This window comes from Scyliorhinus torazame, chromosome 14 (assembly GCF_047496885.1).
Source record: "Scyliorhinus torazame isolate Kashiwa2021f chromosome 14, sScyTor2.1, whole genome shotgun sequence".
In the NCBI taxonomy this organism is placed as follows: domain Eukaryota; kingdom Metazoa; phylum Chordata; class Chondrichthyes; order Carcharhiniformes; family Scyliorhinidae; genus Scyliorhinus; species Scyliorhinus torazame.
The window spans coordinates 136,386,065-136,404,078 of NC_092720.1; the positions used below are offsets into that span (position 1 = coordinate 136,386,065).

An 18,014-nucleotide genomic window follows, 5' to 3' on the forward strand; every position below is an offset into this window, starting at 1 on the left:
TTAGGAAGTTACTTGTGATGCAACAATAATCTATCTACCTGGTATCTTGGACTTTATCCAAGCAACTTTGAAGTTGATTTTAGCTTTGCGAAATGTATGTCATTCTGTTCTCCAAATCTCTCAATTAATCATCCCGACATCTCCTGCCTCCTTGAGTCTCCCTCTTTCCCTTAACCTCATCATTGACGACCGCGCCTTCAGTCTTCTAGATCATTGTAAGAGTCTTTCCTGTTGATTCTCTTGGTTCCTATTTCTTTTGTCTTTATCGTTTTTTTGGTCCATGGTTTGTTAATGGAGAAATACCTTCAAGGCAGCAGAAGAAGTAAGGAAGTTGGAAAGTGTCAAAGTAGGTTTAAAGTTTTGTATTTTGGGCAGAAGAACCCAGGCTTTATGGCACCAAAGAGATTGGATGGATTGTTTCGATTGGTTGGCTGGTGATCAACGGATTGGCCAGGGACCATATTCTGCCTGGTAACCGATAGTGATTGTTTTTCTGTCAAGTGGGGTTCCTCAGACTGGCAGAAGTGGCTGAATCCTTAATGTGGAAAGAGCTCTCTCTCTCTGCTCTGTTGCCTACTGTCTGAAGGCAGAAGCTTCTAGACCCTGAAAGAAGAAGCTGTCTCTTTCTCGAATGCTGGTGGCCTGCTATTTCTGAGAGTCTACACTGAAAACCATTACAAGCTGAAAGAAAAGATAACATCCATCTGAAAGTCTAGACTGAAGAAGAAACTTAACTGGGAAATGTCAATGTGAAATAAAGACTTTACTTTCATTATTATTTTCGACCCTTCTTTCCTGTGTTATAGAGGGTGTGGTTCAAAATTGTCTATATAATTATGGTTCCTGTTAATAATAAAAAGTTAACTGTTTTTAAATTTACAAATCTTGGACAGTTGAAAACCTAGGGTATTTTAAAAGCAAAGTTAACCTCCATCATATTGTGTATCAGGGCAAGTGGGACTGGAATTGACTGCACCCTGGCCCAGGGTGTTGTAACAGTCATAAAGCTCTGGAATTCCTTCCCTCAAACTTGCTCAATGTTTTGCTATGTTTAAAGTTCTGTATAAATGCAGGCTGTTGTAATTGATGGCTATTAATTAATGAGAGGAACATTACCAACAGCAGCATAGACTTGTTTGTACCTAATGCGAATTTACCAGGCAGCAGGCTCGTATGTTGCAAAATTGTTGCTAAGGGCCTAGTGAAAGCCGTTTTTATTGCAGTTTAGTAAAAAATATAGCAGATTAGGTTCCATCGCTGAATTAGAATTCAGCGTAGTGGAGCAAAGGGATCAGTTTACAGTCTGGAAATGCTGGAAAATACTCAGCAGGTTTCACTGCATCTGTGGCGAGAGAAATAAAATTGAGGCTTCAGCTTGATCTTTTATCAGAACTGGAAAAGGTTTGACATGTTTGAGCAAGGGGTGGGTGGGGAAAAAGGACAAGGCAGGGTGTAAGCCAGGTGAGATAGAATGGCAAAAGAGTTAGTCTAACTGGGCCAAAGGGAATGGTATGAGGCAAGAAAAGAAACCAACAGTATGCCTGGATGTGTCGCTTTTTGAAGGCAAAAATTTTACCAGCGAAAAAACTGAAAGCTGTAAGGAAAGGAAACAAAATGGCGATCGAGATTACATTCTGAAATTGTTCAGCTTAATGTTGAGACTAGAAGTGCAGAATTGAAAGCTGTTCCCCGCGCTTGTGTCGAACTTCACTGGAACAGTATAGTAGGCTTGCAGATGGCACCACACTTGCTCAAGATACATTATTAGTTTCTTTCTTGCCTCATCACCATTTGAGTCCTGGAAGACTCGACATTTCTCAATTTAGTTGGAACTGTCATCGACCTGAAATGTCTGTTTCCCACACGTGTGCCAGGCTTGCTGCATGTTTGTCGCAATTTCTGTTCAAGTTGGACTACTCTTGTGTCAGATTAAGCAAAACGTTTTCAGCAGTTTATTAATGATTTGAGACTGCCGCCCCTGAAGGTGGATAGTGTGTGGACTGCCGCCCATGAAGGTGGATAGTGTGGGACTGGTCATAAAATGGCATGCTTGTTTTGGCTTGGGGACCACTGGGCAAATTAGGGGAGGGTGAGAGCTTAAGCTTGCTTCAGGAGAAATTCCACAGATAATCTCTAGTGTTATCAAAGAAAATATTAACATTGAATTCTCACAGTTTTGTTGGAGCTATGTTCTACCGCTAGTTAAAAGCCAATGCTGGGCGGCACGTTGACACAGTGGTTAGCACTGCTGCTTCACGGTGCCAAGAACCCGGGTTTGATCCCGGCCCTGGGTCACTATCCGTGTGGATTCTGCACATTCTTTCCGTAAATACGTGGATCTCACTCCCACAACCCAAAGATCTGCAGGGTAGGTGGATTGGCCATGCTAAATTTCCCCTGAAAAAAGAATTGGGTATTTCAAATTTTTTTTTTAATGTTATGGTAAACTGTGTCTGCTGTCCAGCACAGTGCTTCATTGTTAAATATGGTTGGTGCATGTAGCTTCAGGCTAGACAATTCCAGTCTAACTTCCTCCACTTGTCTGTTTGTGCTGCCCATTTCCTGTTTTAATAAATGCTGAGAAATGATAATTCATTGTTTCAGATGTATTAAACCACTTTCTACCCTAATAATTTAACCTGTTACACTCCGGATAGCCAGTGATATAATGCTTATGACGTTCCGCTCAATGTGATGTCTGTCACCATTTGTAATAAAGTCTGTGGTGTACATCTGTACCACGTACCTCTCATAGTTGAAATATGAATTGCAGTACTCTTATTTCTTTGGACGTCACAGTTTTTTTTATTGCCTTTCTCTCTACTACTGGTATCATACAAAGCTGAAAAGCAGAACTGCATCTGTTAGGGAGTGACATCGACGTTGTTCAATACATGACTTCCTTGGCAGCCTTCAGCTTCACGCAAACACTATATTAAACATTGCCTGATGTGAGGGCATCGCGGTGGCGCAGTGGTCAACACTGCTGCCTCACGGCGCCAAGGATCCTGGTTCGACCCCAGACCCGGGTCATTATAAGTGTGGAGTTTGCACATTCTCCCTGTGTCTGCGTGGATCTCACTCCCACAACTCAAAGATGTGCAGGGTGGGTGGATTGGCCACGCTAAATTGCCCCTTAATAGGAAACATTTTAAAAAATGCTTGCCTGATGTGGCTCAGAAATCCCATTCTGGCATGGCAGTCACATTAGCTGCAGATGAGGACAGTGAACTGAGAAGTTGCATGATTCATTGCCTTCTCATTTGGGTTATCTTGTCCACTGAGCTTTCTGTTTCTCTTCCACTCTTCCAATGCTCTAAGCAGTCGGCCTCCAGAGATCCTGGCTATCCATTTCGGTGTCAGTGACCACCATCTTCATATCTCCGTTGCAGGTTTTCCTGTAGCAGAGGTATGAATGCCCAGGAGGTCATGACCCAGTGACAGTTCAGCATACAGATGGTCTTTGGATGTATGCCACCATCCAATCGATGAACAGGGCAGTCAGTGCAGAGGCCATTGGTTTAGCAATGAATGTATGCTGACGGTATGAGAATGCTCCAGGATCTCTGAGTTGGTGACTTTGTCCTGCCAAGAGATGGAGAGGATACGTTGGAGACCGTGTTGGTGGAAAGTGTTCATCTTTTTCTCCTGTCGAGCATATGTTGTCCATGTCTCGCCATTATAGAGGTTGCACTGAGGACACAGGCTTGGTAGCTTGGTGCTCTCAGTCAATTTGCTGTTGCTCCATGCTGTTTTGTTCAGCTTAGCGATGACCGCTGCAGCTTTTGTGATGCATGTTTTGATTTCCGGATCAAGTGAGAGATTACTGGTGATTGTGGAGACGAGACATGTGAAGCTGTGAACAACTTCCAGCATTGTCGATGCTGATAGATGGTAGCATGAAAACACCCCAGAATATAACATTTGTCGTCTTGATGACCAGTACAAATTCTCTCAGGTGTGAGACCGTCTGTCCATTTGCTGCTGAAGGTGTTCCTCAATATGGAATTCTAGTACAGCATTATGGGAATAGAACAACTCTCCGAAGACTTTGGCGTATCTTTGTCTTGGATCTGCCTTTTCTAAATGCATTAAAGTCATGTGCCAGCACCAGAATATTTGACCCCATTGTGACTTCAAAGGATTCCAGTGTTGCCGCAATATAGTGCACCATGCCATCATGATGTCATGGATAGAGGAGAGAGATTGAGCAGTTTCACTGGGCAGCCAATTTTCTTCAGCTTAAATAGCATACCGTTACATAGTTGAATGCTTTGTTGTGATCAACAAAGGCAATATCATTGAATAACAGAATCCCAACAGTGCAGAAGGAGGCCATTCAGTCCATTGAGTCTACACCGACGCTCCGAAAGAGCACTCTACACCGGCCCACTCGCCCGTCCACCCTGCCCTGTCCCTGTAACCCGTAACCTAAACAGCGCATCCCTGGACACAAAGTGGCAATTTTAGCCTGGCCAATCCACTATCTTTAACATCACACAAGAATATAGCGTACAATTATCCCTTCAACAATGCTGATCAATAAAGGACACAATAGCCCTTAACTGTTATCTTTACTTCTATTCAAAGAGCAGAACCATCTCGGATCTGAATCCAATTTTAAGTACAGTTAGCACTCAGGGATTCTTGCTGTGCAGAGATGCCCTTTGAGACTATTTTAAGAGATGGACCTGAATCCTGTCTGTACAATACAGGATCTCAAGCTGAAGTCTTCAGAAACTGTCTTCATGGTTTGATTTCCAGGAAGCAACTGAACAATCTCTGCTGAAATGCCTGGTACTCCTCCCATTAGTTGTGTCATCTTACTAGCTGAACTCCGAAGTTCTCTAAATACACCACAAACAACTAAACAAAAATCTATTAGCCCAAGCTTTTCCGATGCTTTAATTGCATCTCTGGTTCCCAAAATAGCCTAGCTGTCTTGCAAACCAGGATTTTTAAAAACACTTCTTCAGCAGTCATATGCACACTAACCTCGGCTTTTATCCTTACTGCGTCAGATACATCTAATACAGTATATATGAAATTCCTACATTCATCACATCCAACAAGGGAGAATCTAACCACTACCCTTTGGCATTCAATGACATGACCATCGCTGAATCCCCCCACTATTAACATCCTGGGTCTACCATTGACTAGAAACTTAACTGGACTAGCCATATGAAGACTCTGGCTGCAAGAGCAGATCAGAGTCTGTGAATCATGTGGCGAGTAACTCCACTTGCTGACTTCTCCAAGCCTGTCCACTATATACAAGGCACAAGTCAGGAGTGTGATGGAACACTCTCCACTTGCCTCGGACGATGCAGCCAAGCAACACTCGAGAAGCTTGACACTATTCAGGGCAAAGCATGCATGATTTGCGTCCCGCCCACCAACATTCACTCCCTCCACAACAGTGTTAGCAGTGTGTACCATCTATCAGATGTACTGAAGGAACTCACCAAGCATCTTTAGCACTTTCCAAACCTGTGGCCGCTACCATCTAAATGTACAAAGGCAGCAGGTTCATTTAAGAAGTACTTAAGAGCACTTGAAATGTAATAGCATGCAAGGCGACGAATCCAGTGCTGGAAATTGGGATTAGAATAAATGAGTGCTTGATGGGTGGTGAAGTCACGATGGGCCGAAGGACCTCTTTGTGTGCTGTGAAACTTCTGATTATGCCTCTTATGTTTCTCGGGTTATAAAGTTCAGTTGCTATTTGGATATGAACTACAGTGCTTGGTCGTGATTCAGTGTCATTAAGTGAGGCTTTCTTGTATTGTGAAGGTACTGTTTATATTACTGAGTTAGCAGTAATTGTAGCAGTGAGGTTTGCTTTCATTCGGGCTGAGCGCAGGGCAAGACTCCTGCTCCTCATCTTAAATCTACGCCCCTTGGTTAGTAGCCTCTCCACTAAGGGGAAAGGTTCTTTCCTATCTATGCCCCTCACAATTTTATACACCTCAACCAGGTCCTCTTCAGCCGTCTCTGCTCCAAGGAAAAGCTGCTCCGCAACCTCAGCTCCCCGGCCCCTCTGAACTTGCAAGCAACCACATCATTGCCAACCTCCTTTTCAAACATGTTACTTTCCAAATCCATGCCCACCTTGCCTGTAATTCCATGTATGAGCCTCTCTAATTGAGTTTTGCCTTGCCCACAGTACTGAAACAGCTCTTATCAAATTCACAAATGTCACCTTTGGTGACATTTCCCTACCCTCCTAATTTGTCTGAAATGCTGACAGTTGACCACCGCAATCCCTTTCAGTAGGGGGTGCGGACATCATTGAACCAGCTGGCTGGAGAATCAAACCTCAGCCGTACAGTTATTCTCTGGTGCGATAAGAAAATGCTTGTGATGTGGAGTGATACTATTTTGGAAGATGGATCATTTCAGGATTTAGACCGCTTCACAAGTTGCCCTGACATCTGTGGAGCGTTCAGTCAGTAATGTTGTTTGCCAGAGAGGAAGAAATATAGCAGCTGATCAGACAGCCTGGACTGTCTTTAACTGTCTGTTATTTAGGCCAGTATCATTTCCTTCACAGATCTATGTTGCACGCTGCATCATTCAAATTCCGAGTTGGCTGCAATGTGGTAATAAGTTAGTGTTACCTTGGAAGTCAGCGTGACCTTGGACAGGGAAAGAAGATGGTTTTTGAGCCATATTTTTTACCTCTGGTCCTTGGGTGGGCCTTGAATACAGAATCTCAAGGGCAATATTTAAGTTCATTGCTGAGGAACCGCTGAATTGTCGCTGGAGTTATCATTTGGAAAAAATGTTGGGGGACCCTGAACTGCTTCTATTAGCATAAACGATGTTATGGCTATTGGAGGAAACGCAGAATTAGCTGTTTCGTTGCAAAATACTGCAGATATTGAGAATCTGGAAAAATAAAACAGAAAATGTGCACAATCTCAGTAGGTCAGGCAACATTGAATTCTGATGAAAGATCATTGACCTGAAATATTGTAGCTGTTTAGTTATCTCAGTTGTTTATGAACTCTTGCTGTGAGTGGAACAGCAGCCAAATTTATCTGCAAAATAAAAACGATTCCATTTCACAAGCAATATCTGCAGTATTTTGCAACGAAAAGAGACCTTTGAGACCTCTGGAGATGTGAAGGGCTCCATATAAATGCAAATTCCTTTGACAGTGCCTTCCAAGGAGCTTGCATTTATCTGGACCTCTTCACATCCTCAAGATGTGACCGTCTACCATCTAAAAGGATTAGGATAGCAGATACATGGGGAACACCACCACCTGGCGATTTCCCCTCCAAGCCACTCTCCCTCCCGATTTTGAAATATATCACCGTTCCTTCACTGTCGCTGGGTCAAAATCCTGGAACTCCCTCCCTAACAGCACTGTGGGTGTACCTACACCAAAAAAGGCAGCTCACCAGCACTTTCTTGGCAACAATTAGGAATGGGCAACAAATGCTGGCCGAGCCAGCAATCCCATGAAAGAATAACTAATGGGATTATGGGGGGCTTTACCTTTCCAAATATTGACTGGAAACGCTATAGTTCGAGTACTTTAGATGGGTCCGTTTTTGTCCAATGTGTGCAGGAGGGTTTCCTGACACAGTATGTAGATAGGCCAACGAGAGGCGAGGCCGTATTGGATTTGGTACTGGGTAATGAACCAGGACAGGTGTTAGATTTGGAGGTAGGTGAGCACTTTGGTGATAGTGACCACAATTCGATTACGTTTACTTTAGTGATGGAAAGGGATAGGTATATACCGCAGGGCAAGAGTTATATCTGGGGGAAAGGCAATTATGATGCGATGAGGCAAGACTTAGGATGCATCGAATGGAGAGGAAAACTACAGAGGATGGGCACAATGGAAATGTGGAGCTTGTTCAAGGAACAGCTACTGCGTGTCCTTGATAAGTATGTACCTGCCAGGCTGGGAGGAAGTGGTCGAGCAAGGGAACCGTGGTTTACTAAGGCAGTCGAAACACTTGTCAAGTGGAAGAAGGAAGCTTATGTAAAGATGAGACATGAAGGTTCAGTTAGGGCGCTCGAGAGTTACAAGTTAGCTAGGAAGGACCTAAAGAGAGAGCTAAGAAGAGCCATGAGGGGACATGAGAAGTCTTTGGCAGGTAGGATCAAGGATAACCCTAAAGCTTTTTATAGATATGTCAGGAATAAAAGAATGACTAGGGTAAGAGTAGGGCCAGTCAAGGACAGTAGTGGGAAGTTATGCTTGGAGTCCGAGGAGATAGGAGAGGTGCTAATGAGTATTTTGTGTCAGTATTCACACAGGAAAAAGACAATGTTGTCGAGGAGAATACTGAGATTCAGGCTACTAGACTAGAAGGGCTTGAGGTTCATAAGGAGGAGGTGTTAACAATTCTGGAAAGTGTGAAAATAGATAAGTCCCCTGGGCCGGATGGGATTTATCCTAGGATTCTCTGGGAAGCTAGGGAGGAGATTGCTGAGCCTTTGGCTTTGATCTTTAAGTCATCTTTGTCTACAGGAATAGTGCCAGAAGACTGGAGGATAGCAAATGTTGTCCCCTTGTTCAAGAAGGGGAGTAGAGACAACCCCGGTAACTATAGACCAGTGATCCTTACTTCTGTTGTGGGCAAAGTCTTGGAAAGGTTTATAAGAGATAGGGTGTATAATAATCTGGAAAGGAATAATTTGATTAGAGATAGTCAACACGGTTTTGTGAAGGGTAGGTCGTGCCTCACAAACCTTATTGAGTTCTTTGAGAAGGTGACCAAACATGTGGATGAGGGTAAAGCAGTTGATGTAGTGTATATGGATTTCAGTAAAGCGTTTGACAAGGTTCCCCACAGTAGGCTACTGCAGAAAATACGGAAGCATGGGATTCAGGGAGATTTAGCAGTTTGGATCAGAAATTGGCTAGCCGGAAGAAGACAAAGGGTGGTGGTTGATGGGAAGTGTTCAGACTGGAGTCCAGTTGCTAGTGGTGTACCGCAAGGATCTGTTTTGGGGCCACTGCCTTTTGTCATTTTTATAAATGACCTGGAGGAAGGCGTAGAAGGATGGGTGAGTAAATTTGCAGATGACACTAAAGTCGGTGGAGTTGTGGACAGTGCGGAAGGATGTTACAGAGGGACATAGATAAGCTACAGCGCTGGGCTGAGAGGTGGCAAATTGAGTTTAATGCAGAAAAGTGAGAGGTGATTCATTTTGGAAGGAATAACGGGAAGACAGAGTACTAGGCTAATGGTAAGATTCTTGGCATACAAGATGATCAGAAGATTGGATAGGGTGGACAGTGAGAGCCTTTTTCCTCAGATGGTGATGTCTAGCACGAGGGGACATTTCTTTAAATTGAGGGGAGATAGATAGAAGACAGATGTCAGAGGTAGGTTCTTTACTCCGAGTAGTAAAGGCGTGGAATACTGCCTGCAACAGTAGTGGACTCGCCAACACTAAGGGCATTCAAATGGTCATTGGATAGACATATGGACGATAAGGGAATAGTGTAGATGGGCTTTAGAGTGGTTTCACAGGTCGGCGCAACATCGAGGGATGAAGGGCCTGTACTGCGCTGTAATGTTCTATGTTCTAAACCTTTTCCTCCTTCCTTTCTCTTGTCCGATTACACACGGGGTGCAGAGAACTCTGTAAAAATGCTTAAGCTTAAATCACTGTCCTACAGGCCATTGTGAGGGTGGTTTGTAGACGAACTGTGAAAACAGAAGGCCTGATGGACCAAAATAATGCATTTCAATTTTTCAGTCTATCTCTTTCAATATCATTGGATGGACATAATCTAGGCCTAAATGTATTCAATTCTATTTAACTTGCCTACTTTGATTTTCCCTTCATTCATGTCACAGAACTTAATTCTGAGGACTAATGTAACATCCATGTCCTTGCCCAAATTATTATTCTATTTAATCTGTACTTTAGAGACCTGCAACTACTGGTTTTAAAATTTTGATATTTGCTACTCATTATTTACATTTTTCCTTTGCTCTTTCGTCTCACTTTCTTGCCTGATTCTTTTGGTGGATTCTATACTCCTCCCAATTCTCATTCATGTTATTTATTTCTACCCATGCACGGGCCTCTCCCATCTGCCTCCCTAACCTGCCTGCATTGTTTTGCGAGTTTGTCATTTGGGGATTGCTATTATGTCGTTGTGCGAACTGGTCTGGCTCCTTTGCTATCTAAAGCTGTGTTTAGAAACAAACTGTGTTCTTGAAGAGGGGGTTGTGATACTTGTCTAGTTAGTAGCTGGTGCTGGGTGGTTGCACAATGCAGTTGCCTCTTTATCGAGCCTCTTTTCTGCTTAGCAGCTCAAGTTAAGAATGTAAACCTGAGCGCTCATTTGTGAATTCACAATGCTCTTGGTATCTTGACCTTCTGCTCGTGCATCTGAGAACCGGATATTTTTCTCTGGCTGTAGTCCTCCAGTGTGAATGCTCTTTAATGTGAAAGACACTGAACAGAATCTTTAAAACATCTGTGCGTGCAGGAAGCAATTCCCAATATAAACGGGCCATTAAAGCCACCTGGAGAATACTTGCATGTTCAGCAAATACATCTTGAATTCCAGCTCCCATTAACTGTTGTACTGTGCAGATTCCATTCCCTACCAGTCAACCAAAGACCTACAAAACAGAAACAAAAGTACGCAGCTCCCAGAATTTTGGGTCTTGTAAATTATACTTGCCAAAGACTGAAATTATACCATTGTCTAATTCGATAAATCTTGGAAACAGTTTTCTAAATATAAAAATGTTAATATATATTCTTAGACAGTGAGGGCCTTCTCATTTAGTTGAAGCCCCACTCGTTCTAGAATACAGCCGCAGCAAATGTTGCCAATATTTACCAGTTTCAAATGTTGACTGCTGGGATCAAACTACCACCACCCTCTCCTTCCATCCCCAATGCTCCGATTGCCAGTTGTAGCAGCCCAACTCCCCTGGTAAACAGAGCAACAGCCTAAATGGTTGTGTGAAAGAATGTTGGGCGAAATTCCTATTTCTAATTTACTGCGTGCAGTTTCAGGTCTTGTAGAATCAGCTTCTCAAAAGACATTCTCACAACAGTTTCCTAAAGCAGATCTTGTCTGTCATCCAGAGGCAGCACTACATGCTGAGGATTGGTTTTGATTGTGCATGCTTAAATTTGTGTTGGACATCCTCAACTGTCTTTGAAATGGAGCCATGTAATAAAGACCATTTGCAGACTAAAGCAGCCAATATATTGTGTTTGAGTAGTAATTTTTAGATATTGGGATTGCCGTTATCTCAGCATGTCTCATATACTTGATGATTTGCCTCCATATTTTAAGCCCAAATTGTAACACAAATGGGGAACATCGTGCACAGAGGTAACAGTCTGCATTTAGTTGTCACCCCAGAGCATCACATAGTACATATAGAAGGGAGAATGCAATTCAACATCCCTGTGAGGTCTGCCCATCTAATTGTTGCTCCAGAATTCTGGAGACTGAACTTCCTGGACGTCTGTAATGTTGCTTAGAGGTGGCCTTCCCATGTGGTGTGTTCAGCAACATCAAAGGAGCAACAATGGAAATAAACAGCTGAAATCAGACCAAGAGAAAGGAATTCTTATGTGGATAGCAGTTGAGGAGAAGCTCTTTTTGATTCCTGTGGTATTTGTATCCCCTCTGATGCCTAGAGTCTAGACTTTGTTGCAGAATGACTTCGGGTTGGAGTAAGATTCCGGAGGGCTCATGCTTGTGGGGCTATTTCCCAGACATTGGTAGTGTAGATGTTCAAAAAAATGTGAACTGTTTCAAGTTGTAGCAGCCCAGCTCCCCTGGTAAAGGGGAGTCAACAGCAAAACCAAAGCATTCTGGTTATTTATTTAGCAAGCAGTAGATTGGAGACTACAGTGTATGTCTATTAACCAAAAATATTTCCCGCCTTGAAGAGTTAACCTCTCATATCTGTACATGCTCATAAGTGATTTCTCAGTAGCATTTATTAGGGGATGAAAAATTGCATCAATCTCACTAAGTGCCTCATGAAAGTTCAAATGTTTAAGGATAACAATCTTTTGTAGTTGGGGGCTGAGGAATTCTTAAGAAAGTGGGATTCTGCATTAACAATTTTCATTATGGGGCAGAGACAGAGCTGTGTAGGGATGATGAGTATTTTGCTGGGCATGCCCCAGTTATAGCTCTGGTCATAGAACCATAGAATCTACAGTACAGAAGGAGGCCATGGTCTGAGAAATGGGCTGAAGAGTGGGCACCTTCGTGTACTGGGTGCAGGACTTAATAATTGTAGCAGCTAACCAGAAGACTGCAGATCCAAGCAGGTGGCAGCACGGGGATAAAAAGGGAACACACAGCACAGTCAAAATGTTTTACAACAATGTCCTAACTTAATCACCTTCCAGAAACACCATCAGCATTTCAAAGAGCGTTGAGTGTGTTGCGGCTTGTAAATGGCAATGATAATGGAGCAGGGAAAGTATACAAGGGCAGAAAATTCCTTTGCTTTCGAGCGCAGGACCTAATTTATGCTGAATACAGAAACTGTTTTAGCACTGGATGATGCAGTGTAGATCTGGCTTTAAAAAAAAAATTAATGGGATGTGGGCGTCATTCCAGCATTCATTGCTCATCCCTAATTGCACTTGAGAAGGTGGTGGTGAGCTGTTGCCTTGAACAGTTGTAGTCCATGTGGTGTAGGTACACCCACAGTGCTGATGAGAAGGAGTTTCCAGCGACGGTGAAGGAATGGCTATGTATTTCCAAAGTCAGAATGCTGAATGGTGGCTGGGATGCCAGTCAAATCATCTGCGTTACCCTGGATGGTATCCAGCGTGGGCCTTGCTGCTGTTGCACTCAGAGAAGTGGGGAGTTTACCATTACACCTTGACTTGACCTTTAGTTGGACAGACTTTGGGGAGTCAGGAGATGAGTTACTCGCTTCAGAATTTCCAATTCTCTGACCTGCTCTTGTCGCCACTTATCACTGGTCTGGTCCATTTCCATTTCTGGTCAGTGAGCCCCAGTATATTAGTACTGTTTGTTTCTCTGCAGTTGCCCCATCCCAAGATGTTAAAACATTTAACTAATTATGCAATTGTGTATTCTGTCCAAAAGATATTGTGAGGACATTATTGTAAAAAATTTTGCCTGTGCTGTGTTCCCTTTTCATCCCCGTGCTGCCATCTGCTTGGATCTGCAGTCTTCTGGTTAGCTGCTACAACATTACTGCGCAATTGGGATTTCTGTTAAACTATAGATTTTAGGCAGAGCTGGAGCACCCCTGTCCTGATGGAACCGGCCAAGATGTCCCCATTAGGCTCTGTGGCTGAACCTGTGATGTCGATTTGATAGAACAAAGAATAATACAGCACAGGAACAGGCCCTTCGGTCCTCCAAGCCTGCGCTGACCATGGTACCTGCCTAAACTAAAATCATATGCATTAAGGAGTCCGTATCCTTCCATTCCCACCCTATTCATATATTTGTCTAGATGCCCCTTAAATGCCGCTATCATGTCTGCTCCCACCAGCTCCCCAGGCAGCGCGTTCCATATATTTACTACCCTCTGTAAAAACAAATTGCCTCGCACATATGTTCTAAACTTTTCCCCACGAAGCAGCCAATTTGTGAACGTAGAGTTCTCGGCCTTGTCCGATTGTTGTCCGCGATTGGTGGAGCCAGTCAGAAACTTCCAAAAACAAGGCGGGTCTTCTGAAGAGTTCCATCTTTTGTTCCAGTTCTGTGAAGGAAGCCAGAAAGGTCTCTTTCTCCTTCCATCTGTCTGCCAGACGATTTTAAGAGGCATTTTAGCTAAATCGGTGGAGACTTTCTTGTTTAAAAGACACAAACAGATGTAAGAGATCTCTGGAATGAGGAGTGCCAGCCGTTTTCCACAGGTTGGTAACACTCTAACACCAGACGTCAGGGCTGGGAAGAGCTCAAATTGAAGCTTAGACTGAGAACATTTCTGAAAGTACAGCCAGAGTTCTTGTGCTGAGTTCCGATAAAGGGAGTAAAAACTGTGGGTAGGATTCTCAGGCCTCGCCTGCCCGACAACTGGAAATTCCCGCCTGAGATCAGTGGACCTTTATATGGTCCACGTCCCGCCTGTGGCAATCTTGCAGAGGGCAGGGTGGAAGAATCCAGCCCTGTGTTTACTCAGGAAGGCAGCTGTAATTATTTTACAGGGTGATAAAAGCTCCATCTGGTGGTCGAAGAACAGAAGCGCACTGATCTGACCAACCTATGTATAGCAACACCTGGTGGCTGGCATAGGGAATTGAACTGATTTGAACATCCTGTACCTGGATCCATCTGGTGGTGGAAAGTCAGAACTGCGCCCACTGGAATTTCTTGAGCCGGTTCCACTCCGAGGCCACAACAACAGCAGTGAAGACTCACCTCAAACCTTTTCCTTTAATTCCCATTTCTATCCTGATCTTCTCTTGCCCTTACCCTCATTTTCCTTCTCCTCATTCCTTTCCTGCTCCCCTCTCTGGGCGGCTATCCCTATCCCTCTCCAAAGAACTTGAACGACTCTCTGCCTCACAAATCCGTGCTTATCTGTCCCTCGACTCCATGTTTGAATCCCTCCAATCGTGTTTCCACTGCTGTACAAAAACTGCTCTTATCAGGTTTGCAAATGTGACCATGACCATGGGAAACAACTGTTTCTCAGCATTCTCGACCCGTTTATCCTCTTTGACCCCACCATCCTCTTCCTTGCCTCTGTCATCTAGTTGGGTAGTACTGCCCCAATCTGGTTGCACCCTTATCTAGCCTACCAGTGAATCACCTGCAGTGACTTCTTGCTCCCACACCATTGCCACTGTAGATTTCAAACAATCTATCTTTGCCTGCACTTCCCCCCACCCACCACCTCACTCATTCCTCATCTACCTGCTGTCTTGAAGTGACATTTCTGGAAACACAACATAACATAGAACATAGAACTGTACAGTACAGTACAGGCCCTTCGGCCCACAAGTCTGAAACTAAGATCAAATCATGTGATCATGTGTATGCTGACGACAGCCAACTTTGTGTCCCTACCACTGCACTCAACATCTCTGCTGTATCCACTTCGTTACACAGCTTGTGTAACATTGAAACATAGAATAGAAACATAAAATTCCTACAGTGCATTCGGCCCATCCAGTCTGCATCGACACTCCACCCAGGTCCACTCCACTCAGGTCCGCTCCCCTGTCCTATCCACTCAACCCCATAACCCAACGTAGCCCGCACATCTTTGGACTCTAAGGGACAATTTAGCATGGCCTATCCACCTAACCTGCATATCTTTGGACAGTGGGAAGAAACCGGAACACCCGGGGGAAACCCACGCAGACACTGGGAGAAAGTGCAAACTCCACACAGCAGTCACCCATGGCTGGAATTGAACCTGAGTCTCTGATGCTGTGAGGTAGTAGTGCTAACCACTGCGTCACCCTGAGTACTGGATGAGTAAAAATCTTCAACCAATTATTGGGAAGATTATAGCCATTGTTTTTAATCTCTATCACCAACTACATTCCATCGCTACTAGCTCCATCCTCTTCCTGGAAACCATCTGAGGCTGAGCCACCATTTGCCACCTTGGCATCATATTTGGTACTTGAACTGAGTTTCAGACCTGATGTCACCAAGGTTAAGACCAGCTACTTCTAGCTCCATAATGTTTCTGTATCTGCTGCTGTAATTCTCATGCACACCTTGTTTCCTCGAGATTTGACTATTCCAATACTCACTTGGCTGGCCTCCTGTCTTCCAGTCTACATAAACTGAAGCTCATCTGAAACATGTTGCCTGCACCAAGTCATGCTCACTCATTGCCCCAGCGTTTGCTGACTTCTGGTCCAGCAACATCTTTGATTTTTGAAATCTATATTTTCCAATCCCTCCATTGCCTTCCATTCCCTATCTCTGTAACCTCCCCAGCTCCATTGTGGCTTGGTACCAAATTTTATTTGAAAGCACTCCTCCAAAATGCATGGGTTTGTTTTACAATGTTATAAGTGATATTGAAATGCAAGTTGATGTTGAGATGGGATTTCACTTCTTCTGATATCTGTGATTCTCTTTCCTCAGCAAAAAGCCTATGGTCAAGCTCTGATGGATGAAATCTGCCATCGCCTCAACCTTGTCGAGAGTGATTACTTTGGCCTGGAGTTTCGAAACAGCCGGGGAAATGAGGTATGTAGTCTAGAAAGTTCTGTGCCCTCATGACCACAGTCAAAATCTCAATTAATTGCAGCTGTGCAGAGGGTCAGCTATGCAGAGAATGGAACAATCATTTGACCATCTAAGTACATTGACTGTGAGCAAAACTTACTTCCCGAATACATAAGACTGTGCCCAACACACCAGCACCTGAGTGTGTAGGCCTTTGTGTGGGACTCTTATCACTCAAATGCGCGCAAGAACCTGGTGATTAATCCTGCATGTTGAGCGTTTTGCCTGTCTATTGGCCTGGAGTATTTTGTGGGGGTGGATACAGAGCATTGATTGTTGTAAGTGTATACCAAATATTTCTCTCCTTGCCGTTCTCTGTTTGACCCCTCTTCACCGTATTCATCCCTCTCCCCATGACATTGAAAGGAATTTTGGAATCCTTTCATACAAAATTGCTGTGGCACTACCACCATGCTAAATAGGGCAGATTCCTAACAGATCAAATAACGCAAGACTGGACATTCAAGAGGCGCTGTGGACCATTAGCAGCAGCAGAATTGTATTCAGCGACAATCTGTAAACCTATGGCCCACCATATCCCCCACTCTACCATTACCAATAAGCTAGGGGATCAACTCTCGTCCAATGAAGGGTACAGGAGTGCATGCCAGGAGCATCACCAGGCACACCTAAAAATGAGATGTTAACTTGATGAAGCTACAAGACAGGATTTACCTGTGTGCCAAACAGCATAAATAGCAGGCGGTGAACAGAGCTAAGCAGCCCCACAATCAATGGATTGGATCAAAGCTCTGCTGTCTTGCCATATCCAACTGTGAATGGTGGTGGACAATTAAACAACTCACTGGAGAAGAAGGCTCCACAAATATCCTCATTCTCAATGACGGATGAGTCCAGCACATCAGTACAAAAGATAAAGCTGAAGCATTTGCAAAATTCTTCAGTAAGAAGTGCCGAGTGTGATCCATCTCTGCCTCCCCTGGAAATCCCCAGCATCACAGATGTCAGTCTTCAGACAATTTAATTCATTTTATATGATTCAAGAAATGGCTGAAGGCACTGGCTACTACAAAGGCTATGGGCCCTGACAATTTTGCCAATAGTACTGAAGACGTGCTCTAGAACTTCCCACCCCACCCAGCCAAGCTGTTCCAGTACAGCTCCAACACTGGCATCTACCCGTCAATGTGGAAAATTGCCAAGGTATGTCCTGTGCACCAGGACAAATTCAATTTGGTCAATTATCGCCCCTCAGGCTCCAATCAATCATCAGTAAAGTGATGGAAGGGGGTCATCAACAGTGCTACAAGAGCTAAGCAATAACCTGCACACGGACGCTCAGTTTGGGTTCCGCCAGGGTAACGCAGCTCCTGACCTCGTTGAAGCCTTGGTTCAAACATGGACTAAAGAGCTGAACTCCAGATATGAAAGTGACATCAAGGCAGCATTTGACTAATGGCACCAAGGAGCCCTAGTGAGTCAGTGAGAATTGGAAAACCCTCCGGTGGTTGGAGTCATACCCAGCACAAAGGAAAATGATTGTGGTGGTTGGAGGTCAATCATCTCCGCTCCAGGACATCACTGGAGGAGTTCCTTAAAGTAGTGACCGAGGCCTAATCATCTTCAGCTGCTTATTCAATGACCTTCCTTCCATCATACTGTCTGAAGTGGGGATGTTTGTTGATGAATGTTCAGTACCATTCGCAACCCCTCAGATACTGAAGCAGTGCAGGTCCAATGCACTAGGACCTGGGAAATATTCAAGCTTGGGCTGATAAGTGGCAAGTAGCATTTGCGACACACAAGTGCCAGGCAATGACCATCTCCAACAAGAGGGAATCTA

General features: G+C 44.1%; 1 protein-coding gene across 5 annotated transcripts in view; it reads left to right on the forward strand.

Annotated features, from left to right (window-relative positions):
• Nucleotides 1-18,014, forward strand: part of farp2 (FERM, RhoGEF and pleckstrin domain protein 2) — a 294,261-nt gene that overhangs the window by 52,415 nt on the left and 223,832 nt on the right. For all 5 annotated transcript variants that reach the window (XM_072474942.1, XM_072474943.1, XM_072474944.1 and 2 more), the window contains exon 3: nucleotides 16,067-16,171. In XM_072474942.1, the coding sequence (XP_072331043.1) occupies nucleotides 16,067-16,171 (105 nt within the window). The remainder of the gene's footprint in view (nucleotides 1-16,066; nucleotides 16,172-18,014) is intronic.